The sequence below is a fragment of the Thalassophryne amazonica genome, chromosome 18 (assembly GCF_902500255.1).
Source record: "Thalassophryne amazonica chromosome 18, fThaAma1.1, whole genome shotgun sequence".
NCBI lineage: Eukaryota > Metazoa > Chordata > Actinopteri > Batrachoidiformes > Batrachoididae > Thalassophryne > Thalassophryne amazonica.
In genome coordinates this window covers 30,183,102-30,197,709 of record NC_047120.1, presented here as the reverse complement: position 1 = coordinate 30,197,709, position 14,608 = coordinate 30,183,102, and the positions used below count along the sequence as shown (strand labels likewise).

Genomic DNA, 14,608 nt, shown 5'->3' with positions numbered 1-14,608 from the left:
CGCTGACTTGATTTTAAAGTAATAGCTGTGTAAATCTCGATGCAAAGTGTGAGAAAAGCAACTCTATATTCATATGAATGGAGTTTGTCTAAAACAGACAGCAGTTGCAACTCATAGACTGTATAGATTCATTGCTGGCTTGTGCTCCACTCAAGGCAACCTGTGGCTTGATGCATGTCAGAGTCCAGACACAGAAATATCAAATATCAAGAACTGAAGATACAAGAGGCAACTAAGAAGTTTTGAGCCTGACCCAGAAAAAATAGGGTGTGGCTTTCTATCTTTTGAATTCTTGCCCCAAGTGCAGAAGTTTAAGAATGTCGGGGACTTCTTCACGAGTGAGGGAAAGTTGGACCATGAGCTCGATAGACGGATTGGGACGGTGTCTGAAATTTTACAGACGCTGTACTGGACCATCTTGGTGAAGAAGCAGCTGAACCGGAAGGTGAGGCTCTCAATTTACCAGTTGATTTATGCTCGTATCCTCACCTATGGTCATGAGTTTGGGTAATGACTGAAAGAATAAGACTGCAGATACAAGCAGCGGAAATGAGATTCCTGCATCGGGTATCTGGGCTTACACTCCTGGACAGGGTGAGAAGGAGTAGAGGAGCTGCTTCTTCGCATCAAAAGGAGCTAAATGAGGTGGTTTGGGCACCTGGTGAGGATGTCCCTTGGTTGTCTCCCTAGGGAGGTCTTCCAGGCACGTTCAATCAGGAGGAGGCCCTGGGGAAGCCCCAGGACATGCTGGAGAGATTATTTTCCCAGCTGGCTTGTGAATGCCTTGGGATCCCCCGGGAAGAGTTTCAGGACTTGCCCGAGAATTGGGAAGTGTGGGATGAGCTGCTTTCTCTGCTGCCACCACGACCCAGACAAGGGGAGGCGGCTGAAAATGAATGAATGAATGATTAATACAAAATTAACAACTACTTTCATAATTATGTTGATTTATGAAGCGAAAATAAACCTTTCAATGGCTGCAATTTTACAGATGAAAGAATATGCCTTTTTTGGTTTGTTTTACATAAATATGAATTGAACTTATTTTGGTTTGCATATTTTAAATTTCCAGTCAATGAGCACGGTTTCCATCCTGCAGACTGCAAAGAGACATCAAAGACATCAGACATCTGTTTGCTACAATACACTGCAAGTGGTTCCCTGCACTCTGACTACTGAAAGTCATTTTTTGTTACTATGAATAAAAACATGAGGGTGTGATGCACTTCTAATTCAAATTTGGTGTTGCTCTGAGCCAGTAAAACAATTAATTTTAATTGCAGCCAACATTAGCCTGCAGTGAATGTGTCCCTTCAATCTCACTTTTTGCAAGAAAACAGAAAAAATGAGGAAGCTTTCGCTTATGTTTCATTTATAAAAGTGCCTCATTCTTCAATAAAGAAAAAAAAAATAGAAAAAGAAAAGGGAAAGAGATGCCCAGTGCATTGCGAAGAAAAGAAAACACAACATTAATCAGTCAAGTCTCATGCACAGCGATGAGCTCAAACTCCCCAAAATCAATGTCTTGCCACACTGAGCTCCTTGCATAGAACGGCTTATGTCAATACACGCATCTGCATGTGGTGTGCTACTATTCACTGAATTCCACCAACCGGTTTAGTAGAAGCTGCACTTACAAGATTCATGTACAAATGTGCTGGTGCCATAGTCATCACTGGTGTGGTAGTGCTCTACAATAAGAATTGTCACATGAAAAAACGGCATCACAGAAACGGTTAAACTGTGATTGTGTTGTGGGATTCAGCAGACTTCTGCGCTCCATTAAGCCTTACCGTGCATGAATTAAACATACAGCTATGGATTTCTAAAAAACAAATAAAACTATGTAAAAATCGGACTCAAAGATTTTCATCCAGATTTTAATGTTTAAGGAGCAGATTTGAAAATGAAAATAGTCGAGATTAAACTCATGCTCAGATAAGATAATTATTAAAAAGGGTGATATAGCGCAAAACCAGTAATACAGTGATATAATACTGTCACTGTCCAAAAAGTGAAAAATACTGTGATGTCAATTTTAGGTTCTATTGCCCACCCATGACAGACCGAGAGAGTGATTCCTATTTCTGCTTGTAAAGGGACATGAAAATTAACAAGCTATATATCATAGCCTGAATATAAACTAATCCTTGAATTTGATATGAACATTTAATTAATGCACCTTACTTTGAATTTTAAACTCATTTATATATTTTGGCACCTGTCAACAAACCAAAAACCAAGGTTTCCTGACCTAGGGCTGGGCGATATGACCTAAAATTCATATCACAGTATAAACTGAAAGTGTAAAAATATAATGGAAGTGTTTCTTTAGCAAAGCTGAATTGATTTAAAAAAAATGTGCAGATCTCAGAATTCAAAATTCAGCACTCTATGGTGCAAAATAGTGCAAACAAACACAAACACCATTTTTATAAGTTAGAATGCAAATATAAATTGTAAATTTAAAAAACATGAACAAATGTAGCAAAAACGTTATATACAACTATCTACATTAAAATGCAGGAAATGCTTCAGGTGTTTTTTGTACAACTACGTACATGCAATAAGATGCCACACAAATGATATTTGTGCCACTCAGAAAAACAATTCCTGTACAAAACTAGACCTCTCTGACTTGTGTTGCACATGTTATTTTGGACATCGGAATGACCTCACATTTCGTCATTCCTGCTTATGTCCAGCTAGAGGCAGTATTAGTACTCTTGTCTGCCTTTGGTGGTGTTTTGTCCAGAAAGTCCTCAGACACCACCCCACATGGGTTGGTGATCCTGACTGGCTTAGGTTGTGTGTTTCCACCAATGATAAACGAGGCCTGTTTTTTTTTCCTCTGCTTCTCCTGCCCTGAGACGGAACTGAATGAGGAAATGAGACTTTTGCTCTGGCTTTCTGCAAATACATACACCAAATATGACCATAAAATTCCTGAACAAATGTCACAGAAATTATTAATCATAAGTCACGTTATAGTAGGCCTATTAACTGAATTTAAAAACTGGTATAGAGCTTGAAGTGTGCACTTTTTTTTTTTTTTTTAAAGCGCCTCCTGCTCCATGGTCTCTGTGCTTGCATCAAAAAGCATTATCGTGATTGGTCAGTGGAGACCAAATCCCTACTGTAAGCCAAATTTAAATCATTTATACCATCTACCGGATATACCACGCACCCCTGCCCTGACCCGCACACATATTTGGCCTTTTTTTGTTGTTGTTGTTCCTCATCCAGTCATTTTGCAGTTACCAGTCTCAGCTGCAAGCTAGTGAAAATGTTTCTGAAGTAATCCAGTCTAAAGTATTCTATTGTTTTTATGTTTCCCCGAAGAGAGAGTAACCTAGCCTGTATGTGGTGAATTGAAGACAGACTTTGCAGCAGGTAGAATTTCTGAAAACAGACAAACAATGAGGTATCACACAATGCCAAAATCTTTAATCCAAAAGCCACAGAGCTGAGCAGAGGATATCCTTGTCTTGATAAGCCTGGCTCTTCACAGATCGGGAAACATAACAAATCCTTTGAATCAGAATGACAACAAACTATCATCTACTCCCTACCATAAAATCCACCTGCTGAGACAGAGGAGAGGTGAAGAACATAATACAGGTCAAGAGGAAAGGAATTATCAGAAGGACAAGAATTAAAAAATCGAACATCTACTGTGTGTGTGTGCGCGGCTGTAATTCTTCTTCACTTGTGTCTTGTCCACATGGAAACTGAACTTTTCCTATACGGTCTTTTTGTTTGGTTTTCAAAAAAGATTCTGTAAACATGGCTACATTTCAATGGCTGAAAATGCTTTAGCATCAATGCCAGGCCCGCATGTGGTGCTGTAACACTCCCACAAAAAAAAAAAAAAAAGAGAAGATGACATGGAGCATGTGCTTAAAGCTTGTGCTCTGTACACAAACACAGAAGAAGAAAAATGACAATCGTTTGCTGACAACTGTAGGAGAAGAGGAGCAGAGGATTTTGCTGTTGTAGCCCCAATAAACTCAGTAGCTTCTGTAGCATGAACACAAGTCTGTAGTTGGCAACTGTTGTTTTTGTTACGTGATGTCTTGCGGCCATGGTTAAGGCTGGCATTAGAGAGGTAGGGCAAGGACACCGTCATTTCACAAAAAGCTGCATATTGGTTGTACATGACAACGTTTTGAGTTTCACCCACTCTTGGACTTTGCTGGTGTGGACAAAACACTGATACGTTACAAAACCTTTGTAAATATGAATAAAACACTTGCCTCCATGTGGACGCGCTCCTGGAGGTCTTCTTGAGCCCTGCTACAATCATCCAATCCATGCCTCAAGGCTCTGTGTTTGGACCCCTCCTTTTTAACCACCCACATGCTCCCCTTTGGAGAGATCATCCATCACTACAGGATCAGTTTCCATTGTTATGCAGATGATACACAGCTATAGTTTATCATTAAAAGCTGGACTTGTCTCCCCTCTCTGCTAAAATGCCTGCTAAAAATAAAAACTTGGATGCTGTTTAACCAACTCATGCAAAACAGCAATAAAAAAGGAGCTCACAGTTCTGACACCAATGCTGCTGCTCCAGAATTCTTTTGGGCTCCTCCGCGACATGGATGGCTGCCTAAACCTTTTTCCATGTCTTTCTAATCTCACACCAAATGCGTCAACAAATCTTTTTTTTTTTCCTTTCCTACTTCAAGAACATGTCCAGACTATGGTCCTCACTCTCTAATCCTTGCCTTCATCACCTCTATCCTGTACTACTGCAATGGCGTCCTGTTAAAGTAACCCATCCAAGCACTGAGAAGGCTCGAGTATGTGCATAGCATAGCTGTGGAGACTATCACTCATGCCAAGCCTTCGCAGCACATTACACCCCACCCTCATCCTGTTTTTAAACTAACTATAAATCCAGTGCAATATTAACCCAGGGGTATTCATTGTTGTCTATGTTATGTTGTCTGCCCTGTTTGTCTTGGGGATCTGCAATTGTACTTGTGTATTTATCTAGTGTGAACACCATGTGTATGTATTTGTGTATGTGGTGTATTTATTGGTAGTGTGATCATCATAGGGTGTCTGGGTAGTCACTCACTGTATGTTTTTAAACGAGCCTCCCAGGGATACAAAATGAATTTCAGTTTTAAACTGACAAACAAAGTATATATCTATATATATATCTGTCTACCATTCATTATCACCAGCATCTCTTATAAAATCCATCTCCTCACCTTTAAATCTCTTTGCTGTCACCCTACACTTTAAAACTCTCTCCCAACAGACTTCCAAATAAAGTTTAATATCTTTAAGAATCTTAAGTGAACATAATGAATCTTACAGTGCTCCTTCTCTAGGCATCTTTAAGAATTTTAAGATTATGAGAGGGATCTTAAGTATATTAGATACATCCTCTGGATCCGCTGGGACATATAATCAGTGATATAACCTGAGGTCTTTGAGTGTTTTAAGTCTCACAACATCAGACACCCTCTCCCATGTGACCCAGCTGGGGTTGATCAAAGCCCGACTTACATGCCTTACTTGCTTGGTGTTTCACCAGGAAATACTGTACCACAGTGTACTCTCCCACCTAGTCCCTTTCTCCCTTACATCCTACAGCCCTGCTCACTTGCTCTTCCACCACACCTGCTCTGACCTCTTCCAGGATTATGTGGTGCATCTGCTAGCCCCGACTCTCATGCTGCCCAGCAGTGACTTCAGCCTTAGGCATGACTCAGCCATCCCTACTGCTTTCTCCACCTTCCATTTCCTCCCTGTTCTCACCTTGAAATTTGCTGATGACAGTTTCTGATGCCTGCAGTCTCTGTACTATAGACCCTCCCATGTTCATGCCAACATATAGTCTTCAATGGGGCTACTACATGGCAGTTTCAAGGTCTTGCTGATCTCATACAAAGTGACACTTTCCAAGAAAGCCACTGATCTTTCTTTCAAGGGTCTCGAGTGTTATCACTGGGACTGCATAACAGCCGAAGCCACGGGACTTGGGGCAGGATGGAATGCTGGTAGATCTGAGCTTTGGATCTACCAGACAGACCTGACTTGCCAACCTCGATGAAACAGGCTTCCTTGTACTTGTGAATGATGGTAGCATCTTACAGACTTGCATCATAAATTTTACTCAAACACTTAACTGATGGAGTGAATAACTGCTCTGAAAAGTAAAATTTGTAGACTATCTTCATCTTCTTCAACACCATGGAACTTAGAGGGCAGGAATCTCATCCTTGTCCAAGTGATGAGCCTCTCAAGACATTAATCCACCTACTCTCTGGAACTGAAGTTGTTGCAATGTCAGGTCATTCATAAATGCTCTTATGAGGGGTTGTCATACCCTGAACCTCTGTATTCCACCTCTACTGTCTTGGCCAACGTGTTTGTAGCAAGTGAAAAATCAAATCAAATCAATTTTATTTATATAGCGCCAAATAACAACAAACAGTTGCCCCAAGGCGCTTTATATTGTAAGGCAAGGCCATACAATAATTACGGAAAAAACCCAACGGTCAAAACGACCCCCTGTGAGCAAGCACTTGGCAACAGTGGGAAGGAAAAACTCCCTTTTAAGAGGAAGAAACCTCCAGCAGAATCAGGCTCAGGGAGGGGCAGTCTTCTGCTGGGACTGGTTGGGGCTGAGGAAGAGAACCAGGAAAAAGACATGCTGTGGAGGGGAGCAGAGATCAATCACTAATGATTAAATGCAGAGTGGTGCATACAGAGCAAAAAGAGAAAGAAACACTGCATCATGGGAACCCCCCAGCAGTCTAACTCTATAGCAGCATAACCAAGGGATGGTTCAGGGTCACCTGATCCAGCCCTAACTATAAGCTTTAGCAAAAAGGAAAGTTTTAAGCCTAATCTTAAAAAGTAGAGAGGGTGTCTGTCTCCCTGATCTGAATTGGGAGCTGGTTTCACAGGAGAGGAGCCTGAAAGCTGAGGGCTCTGCCTCCCATTCTACTCTTACAAAGCCTAGGAACTACAAGTAAGCCTGCAGTCTGAGAGCGAAGCGCTCTATTGGGGTGATATGGTACTATGAGGTCCCTAAGATAAGATGGGACCTGATTATTCAAAACCTTATAAGTAAGAAGAAGAATTTTAAATTCTATTCTAGAATTAAAAGGAAGCCAATGAAGAGAGGCCAATATGGGTGAGATATGCTCTCTCCTTCTAGTCCCTGTCAGTACTCTAGCTGCTGTTATATGGCTGGGGGGGCCTGGCTGCCGGTTTGTTTGTCTTTTGGTTTTCTCCCAGGTGGCTTGCGTTTGGGACTGAGTGGCTGTGTTGCTGAGGCTGTCAGGACCTCACCCTGATCACCTGCGACTCGTCAGGACTCACAGCTGTGGTGCATCTGGATGGATTGGAACATGTTGGCATTTAAGACTGGAGTGCACAGTGTGTATTTGCCAGAGACTCGACCTTGTGACCAGACGGGTGAGATCGTCGTCTCGGGAGCCATCTCATCAACAGCGGATGCTGAGAACGTCCAGGTTTGATGCACAGTCTGTGAAAGAGGAGGGGGTGAGGTCTCACGCTCGTCAGCACACTTCCTGAGACTCGGTTGTTGCGGCCACCTGGGGGGTGTCGGCGGGGTCCTTGGGTCCGAAACAGCTTCTGGCTCCGGACCGTTAGCGCTGCTGGGAGCGCACCACGCCAGGCCGCACCTTTTTGTTATATTATCACTGTTATGTATTAAATTCAGTTAGCCTTTGTACCGTGCTCTGCTTATTTCATACTGGGTCCTTCAAACGCTGGTCGGTTCTCCGAGCTGCGTCCGACACATAACAGTAGTCTCTGGCCAAACATCACGGACCCAGCGGTAGCAGAGACGGTAATGCGCCGGGAAGGCGGCAGCAGACGTTCAGTGGTTATCCGGATCAGTTGCGGGGCTCTCCGCCCGGAAGGTGCGTGTTTGAGAACCCATTACTGGATACTGATTTGTGCTCTCTTGCAGCCGTGTTCCTGTGTTGTGCCTTATCCGTGGGTCGTGGTGGAGTGTGACTGGCGACGGCTTCGCGTCACGCTCCGACCGGATAAGAGGTGTAAACGGGAGCTGCAAGAGTGCGTTTGTAATGGGTTCACGCGCACGGCGGAGCTCTGTTAGCACGGGTCGCTGGGCTTCCTGTGTTACAGTCGTAGCCCCGTTTCCCCGGACAAAGGTAACTACTGCGTCTGTTGTATCAGCTCCGGCGTTATTTAGTTGAGCACATTTTGGTTGTGTGTTGCACTCAGCTGCGCACATAAAAGCAGCTCGTTTGTTTTTTCTGTCGCCAAAGGGGTTTTTTCATTTTTAGCACTTTGGCTCCCCCTTGTGGTGACTGAATCACGTTACCGTCAAGCTCTTGAGTAGGAACAGGTGTGTTGTATTTGGTTGAGCTTGACGGTATAACTCACTGATTTGTTTTGTGTTAGTTCATTTTGTGTGGGTGTTTTTTGAGTTGGTTTTTGTGTGGGATTTTATTTTTTTGTTGTCCACTATTTGTCTGGGGGTGTGACCCTGTAGCCTTTGCAAAAAAAAAAAAAAAGGGACCCAAACAACTGTGTGTTGGTCTGTTTGTTTTTTCTTTTGTTTCTTTTTGTTTCACATCCCCAGGGTTGGATGGAACGGTCCCCTGGGGGGGTGATGGGGTTGGTACTTGGGTTGTTTTTTCTTTTTGTTTTTTGTTATGCCCTCTCTTCTCCTCTGACTCCAGCCGGGTGTGCCGTAGTGTCGGCATTGCTGGAGGGGTGCAGTTAGGTTGTGCTGGGCGTTTCCCAGGTGGCCTCTGCACCCGGGAGGGGGGGGGGGGGGGGGGGGGTTTGGGGTATTTTTTTTGTTTTCCCCCCCCCCAGTTTCCGCCCTCAGGGTTTGACTGTGGTGTCCTCTGGGGGGGAAAGGGCGTTGGGTCCATCTAGCCGTGGACGGCCGGGGCTGGGTCCATTAGTCATGAGGGGAGGCGTCTCCTGGGGTTGACGAGTGGTCCTCTGGGAGGCGCTGGTAGTCCCCGTGGGTGACGTTGGATCCCAGAGGGACCTCGGCCGTGGTTATTACTCCTGGAGCTGGCGGGTGGCCCTCTGGGGGGTGTTGGTCCCTACGTGTCGTTTGGGGGGGAGAAGGGGGGGTATTTTGGCATTTTTGTTTGTGAGCTCAAATTTGGGTTGTTTTTCTTTTCTCCCCTTCCCTAGGGTTTGATGGAACGGTCCTCTGGGGGGGGGGGGGTGTTTTAGTATTTTTGTTTGTAGGCTTGGGTTGGGTTGTTTTTCCTTTCTCCCCTTCCCTGGGGTTTGATGGGACGGTCCCCTGGGGAGGGGGGGGTGTTTTGGTTGTTTTGTTTTATGACTAATCACACATGTTTGGTTAAAGGCTGACCGCACAGGTGTAGGAACTCCTGGCCACACCTGTGCTAAGGCTGTCAGAAACAAGGGCAAAGATGCAGCCAGTTCAACCAGTCTGTTGGAGGATGAACGCAGACGCGGTTTCCAGCCATGGTCCCTGGAGGGGGGTGTTTCTCCTGGGCCAGGTGTGTGTGGTCGCCGGGAGGCTTCCAGTGAGGGTGGGGTACTGTTATATGGCTGGGGGGGCCTGGCTGCCGGTTTGTTTGTCTTTTGGTTTCCTCCCAGGTGGCTTGCGTTTGGGACTGAGTGGCTGTGTTGCTGAGGCTGTCAGGACCTCACCCTGATCACCTGCGACTCGTCAGGACTCACAGCTGTGGTGCATCTGGATGGATTGGAACATGTTGGCATTTAAGACTGGAGTGCACAGTGTGTATTTGCCAGAGACTCGACCTTGTGACCAGACGGGTGAGATCGTCGTCTCGGGAGCCATCTCATCAACAGCGGATGCTGAGAACGTCCAGGTTTGATGCACAGTCTGTGAAAGAGGAGGGGGTGAGGTCTCACGCTCGTCAGCACACTTCCTGAGACTCGGTTGTTGCGGCCACCTGGGGGGTGTCGGCGGGGTCCTTGGGTCCGAAACAGCTTCTGGCTCCGGACTGTTAGCGCTGCTGGGAGCGCACCACGCCAGGCAGCACCTTTTTGTTATATTATCACTGTTATGTATTAAATTCAGTGAGCTCTGCTTATTTCATACTGGGTCCTTCAAACGCTGGTCGGTTCTCCGACACATAACAGCTGCAGCATTTTGAATTAACTGAAGGCTTTTCAGGGAACCTTTAGGACAACCTGATAATAATGAAGTACAATAGTCCAGCCTAGAGGAAATAAATGCATGAATTAGTTTTTCAGCATCACTCTGAGACAAGACCTTTCTAATTTTAGAGATACGCGCAAATGCAAAAAAGCAGTCCTACATATTTGTTTAATATGCGCATTGAATGACATATCCTGATCAAAAATGACTCCAAGATTTCTCACAGTATTACTAGAGGTCAGGGTAATGCCATCCAGAGTAAGCATCTGGTTAGACACCATGTTTCTAAGATTTGTGGGGCCAAGTACAATAACTTCAGTTTTATCTGAGTTTAAAAGCAGGAAATTAGAGGATATCCATGTCCTTATGTCTGTAAGACAATCCTGCAGTTTAGCTAATTGGTGTGTGTCCTCTGGCTTCATGGATAGATAAAGCTGGGTATCATCTGCATAACAATGAAAATTTAAGCAATGCTGTCTACTAATACTGCCTAAGGGAAACATGTAGAAAGTGAATAAAATTGGTCCTAGCACAGAACCTTGTGGAACTCCATAATTAACCTTAGTCTGTGAAGAAGATTCCCCATTTACATGAACAAATTGTAATCTATTAGATAAATATGATTCAAACCACCGCAGCGCAGTGCCTTTAATACCTATGGCATGCTCTAATCTCTGTAATAAAATTTTATGGTCAACAGTATCAAAAGCAGCACTGAGGTCTAACAGAACAAGCACAGAGATGAGTCCACTGTCTGAGGCCATAAGAAGATCATTTGTAACCTTCACTAATGCTGTTTCTGTACTATTATGAATTCTAAAACCTGACAAACTCTTCAAATAGACCATTCCTCTGCAGATGATCAGTTAGCTGTTTTACAACTACCCTTTCAAGAATTTTTGAGAGAAAAGGAAGGTTGGAGATTGATCTATAATTAGCTAAGATAGCTGGGTCAAGTGATGGCTTTTTAAGTAATGGTTTAATTACTGCCACCTTAAAAGCCTGTGGTACATAGACATAAAAATAAAGATAGATTGATCATATTTAAGATCGAAGCATTAATTAATGGTAGGGCTTCCTTGAGCAGCCTGGTAGGAATGGGGTCTAATAGACATGTTGATGGTTTGGAGGAAGTAACTAATGAAAATAACTCAGACAGAACAATCGGGGAGAAAGAGTCTAACCAAATACCGGCATCACTGAAAGCAGCCAAAGATAACGATATGTCTTTGGGATGGTTATGAGTAATTTTTTCTCTAATAGTTAAAATTTTATTAGCAAAGAAAGTCATGAAGTCATTACTAGTTAAAGTTAAAGGAATACTCGGCTCAATAGAGCTCTGATTCTTTGTCAGCCTGGCTACAGTGCTGAAAAGAAACCTGGGGTTGTTCTTATTTTCTTCAATTAGTGATGAGTAGTAAGATGTCCTAGCTTTACGGAGGGCTTTTTTATAGAGCAACAGACTCTTTTTCCAGGCTAAGTGAAGATCTTCTAAATTAGTGAGACGCCATTTCCTCTCCAACTTACGGGTTATCTGCTTTAAGCTGCGAGTTTGTGAGTTATACCACGGAGTCAGGCACTTCTGATTTAAGGCTCTCTTTTTCAGAGGAGCTACAGCATCCAAAGTTGTCTTCAATGAGGATGTAAAACTATTGACGAGATACTCTATCTCACTCACAGAGTTTAGGTAGCTACTCTGCACTGTGTTGGTATATAGCATTAGAGAACATAAAGAAGGAATCATATCCTTAAACCTAGTTACAGCGCTTTCTGAAAGACTTCTAGTGTAATGAAACTTATTCCCCACTGCTGGGTAGTCCATCAGAGTAAATGTAAATGTTATTAAGAAATGATCAGACAGAAGGGAGTTTTCAGGGAATACTGTTAAGTCTTCAATTTCCATACCATAAGTCAGAACAAGATCTAAGATATGATTAAAGTGGTGGGTGGACTCATTTACATTTTGAGCAAAGCCAACTGAGTCTAATAATAGATTAAATGCAGTGTTGACGCTGTCATTCTCAGCATCTGTGTGGATGTTAAAATCGCCCACTATAATTATCTTATCTGAGCTAAGCACTAAGTCAGACAAAAGGTCTGAAAATTCACAGAGAAACTCACGGTAACGACCAGGTGGACGATAGATAATAACAAATAAAACTGGTTTTTGGGACTTCCAATTTGGATGGACAAGACTAAGAGTCAAGCTTTCAAATGAATTAAAGCTCTGTCTGGGTTTTGGATTAATTAATAAGCTGGAATGGAAGATTGCTGCTAATCCTCCGCCTCGGCCCGTGCTACGAGCGTTCTGGCAGTTAGTGTGACTCGGGGGTGTTGACTCATTTAAACTAACATATTCATCCTGCTGTAACCAGGTTTCTGTAAAGCAGAATATATCAATATGTTGATCAATTATTATATCATTTACTAACAAGGACTTAGAAGAGAGAGACCTAATGTTTAATAGACCACATTTAACTGTTTTAGTCTGTGGTGCAGTTGAAGGTGCTATATTATTTTTTCCTATAATTCCTCAAACTGATGCCAGTTCAGTGTTCCTGACCCAGAAGTAACTATCAGACTGAAATTATTCATCATTAAGTAATCCAGGTTCTCCTTTTATATCTTACTGGGAACATAATGGAGATGTAGTGGCAGCTCATTCAGTTTGTCTGGCAAGGACCCGTATGCATTAGCCAGATCAAACCACAACCTCAACACAACTACGTAAATCCTGTCCCCACAGGTTTGTCTAATGAGCTGCATGACTACGCCAGTGTCCTCCAAGCAGCTTGTGGGTCCAGGAACCCCACCTTTTTTTAATACTGTAGCTGTTCTTGTGGAGAAACTCAGTCCTCAGGAAATAATGTTTAAAAAAAACACCTTCTCTTGCAATAAGACTGCTCAAAACTGGTTGATGTCCTTTAAGTTTTCCTCTTTGGGGATCCAAATTCATTTGGCATACATTCACTGGTCAGCAACCTTTCTCCTTCATTATATCACCTTCAGGATACATGTCAAAGGAGCTCTGAGCAGCACTCAGAGAGCAGGTAGGGTACTCCACTGAAGCCTGGAGCGGAGGCTGAGCAGGGTGCTATGATGACGTCCTCAACCTCCTCCAAACTTGGCTCCTTCTGAATGAACTCCGTTGTTAGTGGGGCTGGGATAGTACGAGCATTGATGGATTCAAGCTCCTGGAACTACTCTAGTCTTGGAACTACTCTACAGGGTTTGGGTTACAGAACTCTGGTGCATGCAGGGCCTGGACACAATGTTGTCCTTCTCCAAGCATATCATTCTAACCACCACATGCTCCAGGACCTCCTGGGGGTACATCGCTGAAGGGCTTTCCATTGCTTTTTAGGGTTTTCTCTCACGAGACACACAGAATGGGGTGCCAACCCATACTGCCTGCAGGTGGTGGTGCATGGCAGGCCCGGGTGGCGGGAAATTTTACATATTCATTAATCCCTTTGAATAAAGTGTCCTTGGGTATCTTGGAAAGTGCACTATACATTTAAGGTAGTAGTAGCAGTAAAATAAAATAGAAAGTGATAACACCAAAAGACAAAAGAGAAAGAACATGAAGATGAGAAGCTATTACCATTCTGTGTGAGCTTGGTAGAGCAGACCAAGGTGGAGATCTGGAAAGAGTCCTTGCTGATGGTACAATTGCCCAGATTCTGTCCGCTCTTTCCTGCTGTGGAGTAGCCCTTCTCCTCCAGCTCAAGCTTAGTGGACGGTAGGTTCAAGTAGAGTGACACATCCTCCAGCTTCTTTGCCTCTGCTTGTGGGATCTAAGGTAAGAGTCAGTCAATTCAACAGAAAATTAAGACAGGTTCCAGTGAAGCTGTTCAGTGAGAACATTAATTTTACAGATGAAGACATGGCATCAGTAAAACATGTACCCAACTCTGTCTGCTGTGGTACTGGTCGAGGTAATGTCACAAAATAATTTAGTTTTAAAAAACTTCTCAAACCACAACCAAACGCTTTCATGAACAAAAATGAAAGAAAAAATATATCTAATTGGGGGAAATTTTCCCACATTAAGTTTTTAATTAACATAAATGGATACTGTAATGCAAAGCTATCATTATCCACATTCTAACTGGAACGTAATTTCATTTTACTGAGGCGGTTGGTGCATGCTAAATACACAATTCTACACAGAAGGTAGCAATGATTACAGCAGCTACTACAACCCCTGCCAAAAATTATGGAATCACCGGCCTCGGAGGATGTTCATTCAGTTGTTTAATTTTGTAGAAAAAAAGCAGATCACAGACATGACACAAAACTAAAGTCATTTCAAATGGCAACTTTCTGGCTTTAAGAAACACTATAAGAAATCAAGAAAAAAAAAGATTGTGGCAGTCAGTAACGGTTACTTTTTTAGACCAAGCAGAGGAAAAAAAATATGGAATCACTCAATTCTGAGGAAAAAATTATGGAATCACCCTGTAAATT

The 14,608-nt window shown here is 43.2% G+C and overlaps 1 protein-coding gene across 1 annotated transcript in view; it reads right to left on the bottom strand.

The window, feature by feature from the left end:
• dock1 (dedicator of cytokinesis 1) overlaps positions 1 to 14,608 on the bottom strand; it is an 815,700-nt gene that overhangs the window by 582,974 nt on the left and 218,118 nt on the right. Inside the window, 1 exon segment of the mRNA XM_034193753.1 lies at positions 13,743 to 13,935. Coding sequence (XP_034049644.1) covers positions 13,743 to 13,935 — 193 coding nt within the window.